At 45.0% G+C, this 17537-nt stretch overlaps 1 protein-coding gene across 1 annotated transcript in view; it reads left to right on the top strand.

Annotated features, from left to right (window-relative positions):
* The window catches only part of STAB2 (stabilin 2), a 170639-nt gene that overhangs the window by 78704 nt on the left and 74398 nt on the right, over positions 1-17537 (top strand). Inside the window, exons 23-29 of the mRNA XM_025402059.1 lie at positions 1291-1471; positions 3281-3374; positions 4793-4951; positions 10546-10641; positions 12331-12426; positions 15432-15479; positions 17221-17357. Of these exons, the coding sequence (XP_025257844.1) occupies positions 1291-1471; positions 3281-3374; positions 4793-4951; positions 10546-10641; positions 12331-12426; positions 15432-15479; positions 17221-17357 (811 nt within the window). The remainder of the gene's footprint in view (positions 1-1290; positions 1472-3280; positions 3375-4792; positions 4952-10545; positions 10642-12330; positions 12427-15431; positions 15480-17220; positions 17358-17537) is intronic.

The following is a 17537-nucleotide window of genomic DNA, read 5'->3' on the forward strand; positions in this document are numbered from 1 at the left end:
GGGTCCTGGCTAAACTCCAGATTCCTTTATTTCTGATCATTTTCCAAGGGCCCCCCCCGCCCGAATCCTTGCCAGGTGCCTCTGCAAATCTCTATGTCCTTCTTTCCACTTTCACATGCATAGGAACCTGAGTCTGATGAGGTGGCCCGTGTTACAATTTTTAAATACCTACAATTGAAAGCAAATTCAGCAGCTAAGGTTTAAAATGATAGCAGTGATATGGAAATGCCAGTTCATGTAATGATCTACGGTGTTTACACAGTCACGAACAGAAATGGACTTTGAATCCCGGTTTAAGTTTCTGCCTGGGAATTTAGCAGCAAGTCGGGCAGTTTGCTTCCTCTCTCTGGGCCTCAGCTTCCTCATCTGAAAAATGGGGGTTATAAAAGTACCTACCTGCTGGGCCTGGTGACTATGGTGCATGTGGAAGGCTGACCCGGTGCCTTAAATGAAGTCAGTGCCCAAATATTGCCTATTGGTTATCATTGGTTTGCTGTGACCGAGTGGAAAACAAACACATTAGCTACATATCAGGAGCCCTGCCAGCATGGGAAATCACTTCTTTTTATTCCAGAATATCTTCATGAAAGGTGAGAAGTTTCCAGGCTAAACTCTCCAACCAGGAAGTAGTTGAAAATGGAGTTCCTTGGCCTCTTTCAAAGTGTCACATCCTCTTTCCCACACCCCACACACATATAGATAAAAAGGAGTTCTTTTTTCTTTTGTTTGTTTTTTTGTTTGTTTTTGAGACAGGGTCTCACTCTGTTGACCAGGCTGGGGTGTAGAGGTGCAGTCATAGCTCACTGCAGCTTCAAACTCCCAGGCTCAAGTGATCTTCCCACCTCTCAGCCTCTCCAGTAACTGGGACCACAAGCACACACCATCGTGCCCGGCTAATTTTTGTATTTTTTGTAGAGACTGGGTTTCGCCATGTTGCCCAGGCTGGTCTTAAACTCCTGGGCTCAAGCAATCCTCCCACGTCAGCCTCCTGGTGTGCTGGGATTACAGGCGTGAGTCACCACGCTCAGTCTTAAAGGAGTTCTGAGACCAAGTTCTTCCCCTCCTGGGTGGGACAGGCAAGCTCTCCAGGGCTGTCCCAGGCACTCTGAGAACGCTTAAGACTCCAAGAAATAACAGCCTGAGTCTTCCCCCGGCTCAGCCCCCAGACTCTGCTTTGACAAGAGTGAATAGGGGGTAAGAGGAGGTGGTCCCTGTCCTCCAGGGTGCTCTGCCTCAGTGCTCGGCTTGTCCCCAACGCCTGGACGGATGTCCCTCCTCCTCCTCTTTCAGAATGCCCGTGCGTTCATGGAACATGCGATAACAGGATAGACAGCGATGGGGCCTGCCTCACCGACACATGCAGAGACGGCTCTGCCGGGAGACTCTGTGATAAGCAGACCTCAGCCTGTGGGCCCTACATGCAGTTCTGTCACATCCACGCCACCTGTGAATACAGCAGTGGGACAGTCAGGTAGGTCTGTGAGGGGATGGCCCTTAGTGACACTAAGTCACTGTGTTAGCTGTAGACAGAACCAACCCATATCTGAACTCTGAACTGAGGCCTGTTACCTCCAGCTGACAGTGTGGTGTTTGTGAAAAGGACCTCAGTCAGAGCTGGGTTTCAATTGCAGCACTCCCTGCTTTGAAACTTACCAGCTGTGTGACTGTGGGCAAGTTACTTAACCTCTCTGAACCTCGCTTTCCTCAACAGTACAGTGAGGGTGATGATACCTACCAAGCAGGCCGGTTGTGGAGATTAGCAGAACTGAATGCAAAATCACCTAGCACCAGAGCTAGCACATCAAAGATGTTCCATCATGGAAACCATAATTATTATCACCACATATGTGAAAGAAATGAAGAGTTGTCCACCAACTTTCCAGTCTTTGAAGACACTTTTGCTTTTTAAAGCTGTTAATGATTTCTCCCCTGTTAAAGGCATCTTGCAGGAAATTGGGTCTTTAACCAATAGGTTGCCATTTGTTTCCTTCATACTGTCTAGCATTCTGCAGTGGGTCTGAGGGGGAAAATGCCAGAAGAAATGTACTTCGCTGGAAATATCTAGCTCCAAGGCAGTAACCACCTAAAATATCCTGGGAAATGCAGAGGGTGTCTGGAATTCTTGGTCCTCTTCTTGCACTGCTTTTCTTAATTTCTTAAATTTTATTTTATGTAGTTATTTGTTTTGGTCTGCCTCTCCCACCAGACTGTAGGCTATGAGACAAGAGACTGTTTTTCCACGGTTGTACAATAGAAATGCCTTTTCCTAAGGAGTTAGGATCTATATCAGTGTGTAAGGCAAAACTACATGTAATCAAAATTACCCCCGAAACCTATTAAATCATCTGCAGAGGACTGTCAGCATGGGTCTGTATGAACTATATTGCCTTAGGTAAATCAAACATTATTGGAACAGATCAACCTATTTCTTCATTTGGACACCAGATAATGTATTTTGTTCCTCTAGGAAACTTGATACATGAAATATATATATATTTTTAAATTTTTGTAAGGCACGGATGACTGAATTTGCAGTAGAATATGGGGGTACGTCTCCAGCATCTATCATAGGGCACTCAATAAATATTGGTTGAACAGATGAATAAATGGGCCACCTTTAATAGTAAAAGTATCATCACAGAACATTTTGAGAGGAGCGTCTGGAAAGGTAATGGGTCAAGAAACCAAGTCAGCTCACAGAAGAGGCACTTGAGAATGTGGTGTTGGGGGGAAACCCACGAGGGGCCAGAGAAGGGGAGAGGAGAAGTCTCACCTGATTGTCATTTTCAAATATTTTAAGAGCTGTTGCATAGAAGCCAGAGTAGAGCTCTTCTTTGCTGAACTAGAGGTAATAACTAGTATTGAGCAGGAAGAGTTATAAAGAGGCAGGTGCTGGTAAAATAAGAGCAGGTGTCAGGTGTTGAGCCTTATGAGCTGCAAGTGCTCTGCTAAATGCTCGGTGTGCATTCGCTCATCTAACCTTCAGCCTTATATGGGAGGTATTAGGCCCATTTTCCTCATGAGAAATAAGATCTCTCCATTGTTAAGGGACTCGTGCAGAGTCACACAACTGCTAAGAAGTGGGCGGGCTTCATTTCCACCCAGGTGTATCTGATTGCAGACCCCAGAAGTACCCCGACCACATTTGAGCACTGGCTTCCTCCACAGGAGCAAACGATGGAGTCATTCGGCCAGGAACTGGCTCATCTCTAGCTGGCTGGCTCTCTTCTCGGTCATTGGTGCTTATTCTGGGGCTGATTTTGTGCACTCTCCTTTGCAGTTGTGTTTGCAAAGCAGGATATGAAGGAGATGGAACTGTATGTTCTGAGATGGACCCTTGCACAGGACTAACTCCAGGAGGCTGTAGCCGCAATGTAAGTACTGGTCTTCATTTCCAACCTGCCTGGTTTCTTTGTTTGTTGAGACGGAGTCTCACTCTGTGGCCCAGGCTGGAGTGCAATGGCACAATCTTGGCTCACTGCAACCTCCGCCTCCTGGGTTCAAGCGATTCTCCTGCCTCAGCCTCCTGAGTAGCTGGGATTGCAGGGGCATGCCATCACCCCTGGCTAATTTTTGTATTTTTAGTAGAGATGGGGTTTCACCATGTTGATCAGGCTGGTCTCAAACTCCTGACCTCGTGATCCGCCCACCTCGGCCTCCCAAAGTGCTGGGATTACAAGCATGAGCCACCGCGCCCGGCCCTGCCTGGCTTCTTGTTGGCTTTTTTCAGTTGGTTGTTTGGGTTTTTTAGGAAATCCTGAGGAAAGACATTCCACAGGTCAGTGTCTGATGACTTTTCATATGTGTGAAGCATTTGTGTTTAAACCTTGAATTTTTATTTTATTTTGACACAGGGTCTCTGTTACCTAGGCTGGAGCACAGTGGTGTAATCATAGCTCACTGCCGCCTGGAACTCCTGGGCTCAAGTGATCATTTCACTGATTAGGAAACTGGGATCTGGGAGAGTCAAGTGACTAAGTTCTGTTGTTGGTAGGGGTATAGCTAGAACCTACCATTGCTTTCACTAATTCCCTTCAATTATCACCACCCCTACCCTACCCTAGTCACCTTCATTCCTTACCTATGGTTTAGTAACTGGTTTCTTTACTTCCTCTTATCTACCCACAGTGCATTCTCCACTCACAGCCAGAGTGGCCTGAAGTGAATCAGATCATGTTTTTCCCAGATTTAAGCCCCTTCCGTAATTTCCTCTAGCTCTGAGGATAAAATCTAGATGAAACCACCTGACCCCAGCCTACAGATTCCTTTGATTCCCTTTGAACAAGCCCCATCCCAACCCCATCCCCCTCAGCCTCATCTCAACACCGTATCTTGTACCCCTCTCTCCTTCTCATTCTGTCCTCCAGCCTCCTGGCAAGGCTCCTCCTGAGAGGCCTGGGAGCTGATATCGTGGAGCTTGGGTTCCCACATTATACAGACCTGGGTTCATGCCTTTTTATAGCTGCATGACCTTGGGCAACACCTGTTTCCTTAGCTATAAAATAGAGATAACAATACTTATGATGGTTTACACCTGCAAAACAATATAAACAGTCCCTGGCTTAATAACTAACACAGTGATGTTAGTGGCCATAAGCTGGCCAGCTCCAAGCAATTTTGTTCTTTAAATTACCTAATCTTTTCATGAATCTCAATGTAAATTAAGCATTTCCACCTCACTCAATGCAAATATGTGTTTCTGGAACATATGTCTGGAAACTGTCTCTTACTTTTGGAATCATGTGGCTGGGCTGAGGATTCAGAGGCTTTGCTTTTTCTTTTCCTCCTGCAGGCAGAATGCATCAAAACTGGCACGGGCACCCACACCTGCGTGTGTCAGCAGGGCTGGACAGGGAATGGGAGAGACTGCTTGGAGATCAACAACTGCCTGCTGCCCAGGGCAGGAGGCTGCCACGACAACGCAACCTGTTTGTACGTGGGTCCCGGGCAGGTAGGTTGGATGTCATGGGAGCAAAGAGAAAGCAGGAATCATGCAGTGACTTTTCTTTCCCCTCAGGACAGAAATACTTTGGCTAGAACTTACTGCAGCTTTTTTCAATCATTCGTGGCAGTGAACATGGGTTCATTGCCACAACAAACCTATGATGAGGTATTATTATCTCATCTTATAGAAAAGGAAATTGAGGCAATGAGAAGCTAGTTGCATAAATCATAGAAAATAAATAATAGTGCAAGATTTGCACCCAGTGTGACTCCAGGGCTGCCCTCTTAGTCACCATCCTGGACCAACCTTATATTTCTATAGCTCTGTAGCGTATTGATCACTTTCACTCATTGTCATTTAATGGAGAACAAGGCAGAGAAGGCTACTGCTTAAAAATTAATCAGCTCCAGGGGAGGGGCTACCAACTAAACTAGGATTGTGGCAATGAAAAAACAGGCGACTGATAAGGCTCCCTCCCCCCACCCATGCCCACCTGCTTCCACCCCTTTCCACAGGTAGGACCCGCAGGTGTGTTTAGAATACAAGGCTAAGGAGGTCAGAACACATGGAAGATGGGAACTGGGATTTGAAATCAACCCCCTTATCTTTTGAATCTTGATACAGTTTCTCACTTTTATGTTTTAGGCTGAACTTTTTTAAAGACCTACAAATTATTTTCTGCTATTTGAGAAATGTATTTCTTCCCATGAGGAGGGCTCTGCCTGAGGAAAGCCTAACCTTGCTCACCATGATATCTCCCACTTGACCCCAAGCCTTTTGGTTCTCGGACCTCTCATTTCTGTGCACAAGTTAATAATCAGAGAAACACGGAGCTTGAGTGGAACTTGATGAGATAGTAAAGCCCACCTCCTACCTTCCCTTTCCTTCATGGGGGAATTTACCCAGACAAATGGAGATCTGCCCTATTTAAAAATACCCAAGAAGGAAGTTTTTAGGGCTTCGCTCTGTGGCTTTAGGCATCATTCCCACTCACTTCTCCATTCTGCTAGAAATGAGTGATGGAACATTGTTCCTGTGGGCCAGTGCAGGGCTGGACACTTGTGCAGAGACAGAAGTGTTGGAGATCCTCTGGGAGCTCCTAACTACCAAAGTTAGTGATCTGTACAGAACTCTTTCCAAAGAGACCCCCACAGGGGGTTAAAAGGTGGTCAACATCGGCCAGGCACTGTGGCTTACACCTGTAATCCCAGCACTTTGGGAGACCAAGGCAGGTGGATCACCTGAGGTCAGGAGTTCGAGACCAGCCTGACCAACATGGAGAAACCCCACCTCTACTAAAATACAAAATTAGCCGGGCATCATGACGCGTGCCTGTAATCCCAGCTACTTGGGAGGCTGAGGCAGGAGAATCACTTGAACCTGGGAGGCGGAGGTTGCAGTGAACTGAGATTGCACCATTGCACTCCAGCCTGTGCAACAAGAGCAAAACTCTGTATCAAAAAAAAAAAAAAAAAAAGATGGTCAACATGTTTAGGAGCAAGGGTTAAAAAATTGAACTGCTTGGCTAAGAGCATGGCATGATCTCACCCTAGCCCACCTCCCACTCTTGAAAACTGGTGGGAGATGGAAGTACTACACCCAGGCAAAGCCTCGACATTGACGTTTGTCTATTTACAGCTGGGGTTAATTATTTCAATAGACCAGAGAAGGTGCTTCTCAGGGAGTGACAGTTGGCAATGGGACAGAGATAGATAATCTGTGTCAGGGAGAAATCTTTCGGTTATAACAGAAAACTCAATTGTGCACTACTTGTGGAAATGTAAAATGCTACAGCTGCCATGGAAAATAGCACAGCAATTCCCCCCAAAAATTAAAAATAGAATGACCATATGCTCCAGCAATTCCACTTCTGGGTATATACCCAAAAGAATCGAATGCAGGGACTCAAGCAGATATTTGAGCACCCGTATTCATAGCAGCATTATTCACAGTAGTCAAAAGATGAACACAACCCAATGGCCATTGCCAGATTAATGGATAATCAAAACGTGGTATATGTATACAATGGAAGAGCAATCAGCCTTAAAAAGGAAGAAAATGCTGACACATGCTGCAACATGGGTGAACCTTGAAGATGTGTTGCTAAGTGAAATAAGCCAGAGACAGAAGGACAAATACTATGTGCTTCCACTGCTCTGAGGTTCCTAGAGTAGTCAGATTCATAGAGACAGAAAGTAGAATAGTGGCTGCCAGGAGCTAGAGTGGGGAGAGGAATGAGGAGTTATTGTGTAACGGGTATGGACTTTCAGTTTGGGAAGACGAAAACAAGTTTGGAGAAGGATGGTGATGATGGTTGTACACAAATGTGAATATATTTAGCATACAAGTATACAAATGTGAATATACTTAACTATACATTTTTAAATGGTTAAAATGATACATTTTCTCATACATATATTTACTTCAATTCTTAAGAAGAAAAAGCTGGTTTAAAAAGGGAATGTTTTGGCCCACGTGACTCTAAAGTCCATATATGGATCTGGCTGCAGGCACAACATGATTCAGGGCTCAGAAAGCAGCAAAAGGGTCTGTTTGTTGGCTCAGCTTCTTCCCACGTTCCTGGGGTGAGGGATGACCTCCAGCCACTCCAACTTATACCATCGGAATACTTAGTTAAGCAGAATGGAGTATGTTTTCTGGTAACTTCCTCCAAAAACCCAAGATTCATTCTTTCATTGACTCAGATGGAGTGCATCCACACCCATCCTCATTTCCTACCACTCGCATCAGCCCTTGCGCCCAATTACAGAAATCCGGCCAGGGGAGGCCCAGGGTGGAAGATGCAGTGATAAGCACAGGCCAAGGCCCTGCACCCCACCCTGGGGTGGAGGAACCAGCCACATTTTATCATGTGGACTGGGAGAGGGGGAGTGATGGTGTCCTCAGAGCCAAATGGTGTGCAGTTTCCAGGAAGAGAGAGAACAGATGCTGGCCAGACAAAATAAAACAGATGTTCCCATATCTATTCATTTGCTCGTTCATCCAACACTTCTCAAGTGCTTACACCCACTCAGATACTAAGCTCAGTGGTGAGGATAAGAGATTCCCGTGGCCAGGGCCCTCAGCCAGACTTGAAGAAATGAGATCTTGTGCGAGGCGACAGACAAACCTATGTATAACGCTAAAGTGATAAATGTTGTAAAAGTCACATAGGGTCAGTCCCATGGTCCGGTTGTTCCACAGCATTTGAGGGCTGCTTTCCTATTTATCCTTCTGATTTCTCTGACAGCAGAACCTGCTCATGGGTCTGGAGAAAATTCGCTTAAAATGTGGCTGCAGGAGTCTTAACTGTGAAAAAGCTCACTGCAGTCTTATGTCTTGCCAAGCACTCGGTAAATGATTGCATTCATTTTTGACGCACTTGAGTTGGCAGATTGCACTTGAGAAAAGGGAACAAAATGCCTTGGTGTCTGTATTAGCTTTCTGGGGCTGCCATACAAAGTGCCACAAACTGGGTGGCATAGAACAACAAAAATGTGTTGTTTCACAGCTGTAGAGGCTGGAGGTCTGAGATCAAGGTGTCCTCAGGGTTGGTTCCATCTGACAGATGTGAAGGAGAAGCTGTTCCATTCCTCTCCTAATTTCAGGTGCTTTGCTGAAAATCCTTGGTGTTGCTTGGCTTGTGGACACATCACCCTGTTCTCTACCTTCGTGTTCAGATGCTGTTCTCCCTGTGTGTCTTTCTGTCTCCAAATTCCACCCCCTCCAACTTTTATTTTATTATTTATTTATTTTGAGACAGAGTCTCGCTCTGTCACCCAGGCTGGGGTGCAGTGGTAGGATCTCAGCTCACTACAACCTCCACCTCCCGGGTTCAGCGATTCTCCTGCCTCAGCCTCCCAGGTAGCTGGGACTACAGGTGCGCATCGCCACGCCCAGCTGATTTTTGTATTTTTAGTAGAGACAGGGTTTCACCGCGTTGGCCAGGGTGGTCTTGATGTCTTCACCTCATGATCCACTCGCCTCAGCCTCCCAAAGCCCCCTTTTTTTTAATATAAGGATACTGGTCTTACTGGATTCAGGGCCCACCCTACTCCATGGCACCCTACTCCAGTATGACCTCATCTTAACTAATTATATCACAACAACCCTATTTCCAAATAAGGTCATATTCTGAGGTACTGGAGGTCAGGACTTCAACAAATGAATCTGGGAATAAGAGGACACAGTTCAACCTATTATAATATCTGTCTCCTCTCTGCTCTGTCTTCCTTTCTGCAGACAAACTTGAAAAACATCCTGATGGGAAGATGGGAAAGGAGGGGGGTTCTCTTTGTGGTGTTCTATAAGAAACAGAATGGACCAAAAACCCAGGATTTGTTCTCTTTCATTGACTCAGATTGAGTGTGTCCACATCCATCCTCTTTCCTGACACTCCCATCAGCCCTTGTGCACAATTACAGAAATCAGGCTGGGGGAGGATCAGGACTTCTCTTATGTTGAGGATTGCCCTCAGCTGGGACTAGTTGGCTTGGAAACTTTTAGACTTTCCAGATAGGCACAAACCTTAATTACCAGGAATGCTGCTTTAAAAAGATAAACCGTGCTGGAGCCAAATGTTTCTAAATTGAACAAAGTGCCTTACAAGCTAGCAATGGCCTCATGTATGCATCTCCACCAAGTGGATACCCCATAGCTTGCTTGACCTTTCTCATTAGGTAGAAAGGCCATCCAGCGTGATGCTTTGTAGGGCCCAAGTTCTCTCTGAGACGATCTCCATAGGCCCCTCTGGAGAAAAGAATTCAGGAAGAGGCTGGGCGCGGTGGCTCACGCCTGTAATCCCAGCATTTTGGGAGGCCGAGGCAGGCAGATCATGAGGTCAGGAATTTGAGACCAGCCTGACCAACATGGTGAAACCCTGTCTGTACTAAAAATACAAAACTTAGCCAGGCATGGTGGCGTACACCTGTAATCCCAGCTACTCAGGAGGCTGAGGTAGGAGAATCGTTTGAACCCAAGAGGCAGAGGTTACAGTGAGCCAAGATCATGCCACCACACTCCAGCCTGGGCAACAGCGGGATTCCATCTCAAAAATAAATAAATAAATTCAGGAAGAGAGTACCAAGAAACTATCATATTGGAAAATGCAATGTAGAATATGGAGATTAGTAGCTCTAGAATTTGAAGTATATCAAGCAAAAGACATTAACGCTGTTCTCTGGGAGAGCCAAACAGCTTCAGTTTCCATAGGACGTTTCTCAGTGCTGTGTGAGGGCAACACATGGAAGGCACTTGCTTTCAATAATCCCCTTGAGGCCGGGCGCAGTGGCTCACGCCTGTAATCCCAGCACTTTGGGAGGCCAAGGCAGGCGGATTACGAGGTCAGGAGATGGAGACCATCCTGGCTAACACGGTGAAACCCCGTCTCTACTAAAAATACAAAAAATCAGCCAGGCGAGGTGGCGGGCGCCTGTAGTCCCAGCTACTCGGGAGGCTGAGGCAGGAGAATGGTGTGAACCCGGGAGGCGGAGCTTGCAGTGAGCCCGGATGGCGCCACTGCACTCCAGCCTGGGCCACAGAGCAAGACTCCGTCTCTAATAATAATAATAATCCCCTTGACTCTGTTCTTAAAATTATAGAATGAGTGCGAGTGCAAGAAAGGATTTCGAGGAAATGGGATTGACTGTGAACCAGTAACTTCATGCTTGGAACAGACCAGGAAATGTCATCCATTGGTGAGTTATTTAACCTTGGTTTTCCTTAAAAAAAAAAAAAAAATGCTTGAGAAAGAAAGATTATTTCCTGTCTGGCCTAGTAATGAACAAAATCTCTTACCCCCAAAAGGGAATCTCTAAGCAGAATGTGAGTAGTTATTGCAACTTCTACTTCATTCCAAAGCTTGGAAGAACCAGCATATGACTTCCAGGTAAAATACAGAAGTTCTGGTTAAATTTAAATTTGAAGTAAGTAACAAATAATCTTTAAACACAAGTAAGTCCAAAATATGGCATGGGATAAACTTATACTAAAATTATTCATTTTTCACCTAAAATTGAAATTTAACAAGTCATTCAGTATTTTCATTTGCTAAACCTGGCACCTCTAAACCAACAGTTTAAAGGATACTTTAAGAGGTAACCGGACTTCCATTTCGAATGTCACAACAGAGTTTTACTTAAGTTACCGGTGAAAATGCCCATTCAAGGGTACACAGTGCCTTGTTCTTCAACTTTGAAAGATCAGGCAAAGGTATTAGGGCTGGGGGTGGTTATGCTTTCAAAAGAACATCACTAAGCACCGAGCATAGGAACCAATGAAGTCTGATGCCTTAATCAGTGTTTGGAGTTCCAAGTAACAGAGTCCATGCAGAAAACAAATTTGCTGGGAGGACCCCCAGGGTAGCTCTGGGAATCCAGAGGCAGGAAGTATGGCTAGGCTTCCCAAGAGCCCAGAACCAGGACATATGAAGACAGCAGGATCACCAGAATCTAAGCAGTTTCTTTCCCCAATCCTCTGAGACGACGTGGCCTCTCATTTGACTTCCCTCTGTGCATTTTCTTTCTCTCTGCCTCTCTCTTTCCGAACTTGTACTTCTGTGTACATCTTGAGGTAAATGGTGTCCTCACCATCAATGATGCCCTCTAATTTATCAGCACCCCATGTCCCAATTCAAAATAATAGAGGAGGATCTAACTGGCCCAACTGGGCCCAGGTATCCACATATGAGTCAGTCAACTGTGGCCAAGAAGTGGGATTGTTATGAACGTAGCTGCCAGGGCCCACCCCTAGTATGTGTGCAGGGTAGGGCATGGGGGACTAGTTCTGCTGGAAGAAAAATAAGGAGGGAGATGCCCCCAAAGTGTCTGTTACCCAAGAATCTCATGAGCATTTTGCAAAGCTGAAGGAACTCTAACACTCCTGCTTGATTTAAAGCCCAACCAAGCCCTGACATTCCAGATGTGAGTAGCTACTGCAAGTTTCATTCCATTCCAAAACTTGGAAGAACCAATATAGGGTTGCCAGATAAAATGCAGGATACCCAGTTGACTGTGAATTTCAGATACACAAGTATGTGTTGAAAAATCTTTCAGCACAAGTATGCCCCAAATATTGCATGGGACAAACATATACTCAAGCTTATCATTTGTTTGAAACTCTCATTTAACTGTGCATCCTGTATTTTTTTATTTGCTAAATCTGGCAGGGATGAGAATAAATAATTTTTTAATTGTAATTAATAGCTGCATCAAACATGCAGACAGGAGACTTTCATTGCAACACTAAAGGGTTTATGGGTTACTTCTACCATCTTTCAGCCCCTAATTTGCAGTTCTGACCTTAGATGGAGCCTGTTGTCTCATAGATGTAACTCAGGTCTAACGTTTTTGTTGGGGTAGCCATTTCTTTCATCTTGGTTTTCTCAGGCAAACTGTCAGTCTGCTTCTTCGGGTATCTGGAGCTGTGTTTGTCAAGAGGGCTATGAAGGAGATGGTTTTCTGTGCTATGGAAATGCAGCAGTGGTAAGTCATCTATGATGAACTCAATGATAAAGACAACCCTTAAACCTTGTAGCTAAGGTGTTTTTAAAGTGATCTATTGACATATCTTTTGCTGCAGGAGATTTTACATGAAGCAAGCTGTTTCTGGCAAATGACATATGTGCTCTCTGGGTCACATGTTTTCTACAGGCTGAAGGCAGCTGGCTTCTAATTGGCAGCTTCTGTGTAGCAAGCAGTTCTTACTTCTCTTTCTTGATACTCTGTTTCCATTGTCAGACTTCCCAAAAGAGCAACTAACTGGCCTCTGCTGTGTTCACTGGGCTCTCCTGTCTGGGCTAACCTTTGCTTACCCCTGCCGTGTGTGTGTGTGTGTGTGTGTGTGTGTACACGCTTCTGTATGTCAAGCATCTTGCTCAGTCCTTACCATGCAGCAGCACCCCATTTAAATCTCACAACAACCTTCTGCTACTATTATGCCCATTTTACAGGCAGGTAAACTGAGAGGCTTAGCAAAACTTGCCCAACACCCTTCAGCTCCAGAGTGAGGAATCCAGGTGATAGCTCTGATAGCTGTCAACTGCAGAGCACAAATAACCACCAGTGTAGAACATTCTATCTGTACAGCATGAGCCACACTAAATCAGCATTGCTTCTACATTTTTCTGTTTTGACCATGAACTTTTTTTTAATTTGTTGAGGTAAAATATACATATATAATTTACCATCTTTACCATTTTTATGTATATAGTTCAGCGGTAGTAAATACATTCATATTCTTTATTTTCCTTTCATCCCCTCCTTACCCCTTCCCTTCCTGGTTTCTGGTAGCCACCAATCCACTCTCTGTCTTCATGAGAGCCAAGCTTTTAGCTCTTGCATATGAGTGAGAACTTGTGATATTTGTCCCTCTATAACCATAAACTCTTGAGAGATGATCTTTGTCTTGTTTCCTACATCAGTCCCATTGCTTATAAATGTTTGTCAAAATGAGAAATAGTCAATTGACAAATTTCCTCATCACTTACTTTTTATGCAACTCCCTGCAGTTGAGTTCCTGCCCCTCCTCTCTGCCGAAATCACAAGCCTAACAATTCCCAGGACCCGCAGCCTGCACTAAGAGTCTCACCCTAAGAACCTTGCCCTTGGGAGGCCCTTGCCACCCTTCCCCTCTCACTGTCAACTGTGCCTTCTACTCACCAAGTCAGGCCAAGGAGCTGTCTCCTGACACCCAGACCATGGCACGTTAAATCACAACCTTTTCTCTGCACTGGCCACAGACTGTTTCCTAAAACTCTAAAATCCTGCTTTCACGATGTCCCTCTCCTCCCACAAAAAGCAAAATTAAGTCCGCAGCTTGGATCTCCAGGCATCTCCACACAGACTTCACTCTTGCTTTTGGTTTCTCTTCTTGAGACAAGATCTCACTGTGTTGCCCAGGCTGGAGTACAGTGGCATGATCATGGTTCACTGCAGCCTTGACCTCCCCAGGTTCAGGTGATCCTCCTGTCTCAGCCTCCCAAGTAGCTGGGACTACAAGAATGCGTCACCACATTCAGCTCATTTTTGTATTTTTTATAGAGACAGGGTCTCGCCATGTGATTCACATACCTCGGTCTCTGAAAGTGCTGGAATGAGAGGCCTGAGCCACCATGCCCAGCCCACTTGTTTTTCTTCTAAACAGCTTTCCCCTCCAGTTTAGTCGCCGCCTCCCCAGCTCCAGGCCTGCCACGTTTCTCTCTCTCCTCCCCAACTCTGGCCTTCCCACCAGCAGATCAGGTGCACCTCAGCCCTCCTCTCCCGTAAAACGTCCCCTCTAAGAGATTACTCAGGCATCTCTGCTCTTGTGTTTATTCACTTTCTTACTTTTTAACATGTGCTTATTAACTTAATATCCTCACCTACTAGATGGAATTGAGTCAGCACTGAGACTTACTGTCTTCATGTAAATTTGCATAGGAACATGATATTGACATTTTGTGGTGTTTAATAGTTTAAAAAATATTTTCACATAAATTAATGCACTTAATTTTCACAATTCCTGGAAGAAGACTTCATCATATTCGTTTTCAGATAAAGCACTTGAGTTCTCAAAGGTTAAGTGACTTGCCCAAGATCACACAGCCAGTAAATGGCAGATCCAAGAAGTAAACCCAGTCTTTTTTAATAACTCTGTGTTTACAGACATTTTTTTAAAAAAACTCTGACACCTTCAAATGTCACTGCTCTGCCAGCAATGTTGGTAATCTTTTCAAGGCTGAACTTTCCCCAAACAACTCTAAGTTGTAGAGGAGCAGGGCCATCTTTTCCCTTCAATATCTTACATCCCCTTTCATATCTTATGGCCTCCCTTCACCCTACCCCAGTTCCAATTGCAGTGGCTCTATATATAGAGAGAGCCATATGGTTAAATTAAAGATAATAGGGGCTAAAACTTACTGAAATTACTGCATGCCAGGTTCTAATCACTTTAAAAACAACTCCTATTTCTCATATCAAACTGTGAGTTGGAGCTTTTATTATTCCTATTTTACAGATGAGAAAATTGAGGTCCTTTAGTAACTGGCTAAGGAGCTAGGAAATGGCAGAACCAACATGAAAACCCACATGGTTTGCTTCCATTGTTCTGAGCCACTACTCAACAATGGCTCTGAAACAAATAGCTCTAGGGGCTATTTGCTGAGCTCTGTGACCTCCTCTTAGGGTCTAGGTAGCCGTGTTCTTACAGCCTAAATTCTGATTTGGAAGAAGCTTGAGTTGTTGCCTCATTCAAAGTTCTTGGAATTACTTCTATAGAGAATAATCAAGCCACCTTGGTGTGAAAGAAATGTGTGACTCTGTCAACATGGAAATGCAGCTAGCTGGAGCACCCATTCATGTCAGCATCAGGGAGGCAGGCCAGGAAAACAAGCCCAGCCCCAGGAAGCCTGAGCACAGGTGACCCAGAAATACACTGTGATTGCACTTCTCATTGTTCTTTCTCTGTTCTCTCCCATCTCTCCCTCCCTCGCTTGCACGATATGAATAAGGAATTGTCGTTTCTCTCCGAAGCAGCTATATTTAACCAGTGGATAAATGTGAGTACATTCATTGGGACTTAGGATTGGGAATGTATATATTTTAGAAACTTGGAATGCATACAATAGAAAACCGAAAATGCAGCTGGTCAGGAGGGTAGGCGATTGTGTTGAGCAGTGTTTCTCAACCCTGGCTGCACTATGGAACCACATGGAACACATTTTTTAAAAATATTCTTGCATAGGTCCCACCCCTGAAGACTCTGATGTGATTGATCAGAGGTTTGCTCTAAGCATCAGTGTGGCGGGGGCAGAAGGGGGCTTCATTCATCACAGGGATCTTTTTTGTAAGTTAACATGATTCATCATTGTACTTCACCAAGTTAGATTTGGGATTTATAGCTGCAATCTGACATACTTCACATGTGCTTAACTCTCAGCTCAAAATGCCAAGAAAAGCTTTTCCCTTACCCTTGAGAAGTACAATAATAAAGAATCCAATCCCCACGCTATGCCATTGTCTCAATCTCTGTCCTCTTTGGCTGAATGGACCAAGGTGGCCAGCCCAGCCAGCCATTGCAACAAATGGTTTATCACCTTCAAATAGACACATGCCAAATAGTCCATGTCTGGTCAGCACCCAGTCCAGGACAGCTTCCTGTTGCTTCCGTATGGCACCTCTCTGAACCGCCCCCCGATCTCAGCATAGGTGAGAGAAGAGACCGAGCGTGCTCTCTTGGGCATGCTGACTTTCACATAGACTCGTCATTCCTGGTCTTACCTCAAAGCATGAGCTGGCCCAGTAGTGTGCTGGACCCTGTTCACACTAGCTCACAAGAACTGATTGTGCACATTCTTCCTAACGCCACTTTTTGTGCAGTTATTTTGGTATCTTGAAATCAGTCCTGGTGTGGGAGTATTTACACCATAGAAATCAGTAAATACTACAAGCCAGGTGTTTTTTTTTTCCTCTCTTTTTTTCCTAGAGATCCAATTGTTAAACATGCCACTGCTTCTACCAAAAACTGACTCTCTAGGCAAGAATGAAATTTATGTAAGGTTTCATTTCAGCCCTCTAGTTTCTCCCATGCTGAAACCGTTCCTGCAATCTCCCCACCATCCTTACTCCAAAGACGTCCAAGAATGCTCGAGGTGGCTGGGCACAGTGGCTCACGCCTGTAATCCCAGCACTTTGGGAGGCCGAGGCGGGTGGATCAGCTGAGGTTAGGAGTTCGAGACCAGCTTGGCCAACATCGTAAAACCCCGTCTCTACTAAAAGTATAAAAATTAGCCAGGCATGGTGGCATGTGCCTGTAATTTCAGGTACTCAGGAGACAGAGATAGGAGAATTGCTTGAACCTGGAAGGTGGAGGTTGCAGTGAGCCAAGATCATGCCACTGCACTACAGCCTGGGAGACAGAGACTCCATCTCCAAAAAAAAATAAAATAAAATAAAAAATTGCTCGAGGTTCTCTGCACGCACACATATACACACATACAAGAACCTAGCAAGGCTTTTTCTTGGCTCTTCATTTAGACTGAAGAGTAAAGGACTTACAATGACTGAAAGTGTGACCTGATTGGGCAGATTTGCTTTGATAAGAACTCATACATTGAATTAAAAGAAATGAGTCTCACAAGGGAAAATGAGACCAGCCAGTGGGTGGGGTGGATTTGGGAAACGAGACCCTAGGACCCCTCCAGTCTCTTATGGGAAATTGTCATCTCTTCCAAGCAATTCAGTCAGCCCTGTTTGTCCCCTAACATAAGCAGGTCACTTTATTTTCCTTCTGTGGTTCAGAATGCTTCTCTACAACCCACACTGTCAGCCACCTCAAACCTCACTGTCCTCGTGCCTTCCCAACAAGCTACTGAGGACATGGACCAGGATGAGAAAAGCTTCTGGTTGTCACAGAGCAATATTCCAGCCCTAATAAAGTAGGTGTTACTTATTTTATTTTACACTGTATCTGAATGGCATTTGTGTAAACATGTCTTTGAAGTTCAATGTAGGCAAACCACATGGTGCTTCAAATTCATGCAGCTGAACATGTTCTAGGATTCCCCTTTCCTCCCACCCCAGGATAGTAATAGTCAACAATTGCTGACAGCCAACTC

Source organism: Theropithecus gelada, chromosome 11 (assembly GCF_003255815.1).
Source record: "Theropithecus gelada isolate Dixy chromosome 11, Tgel_1.0, whole genome shotgun sequence".
Classification (NCBI taxonomy): Eukaryota; Metazoa; Chordata; class Mammalia; order Primates; family Cercopithecidae; genus Theropithecus; species Theropithecus gelada.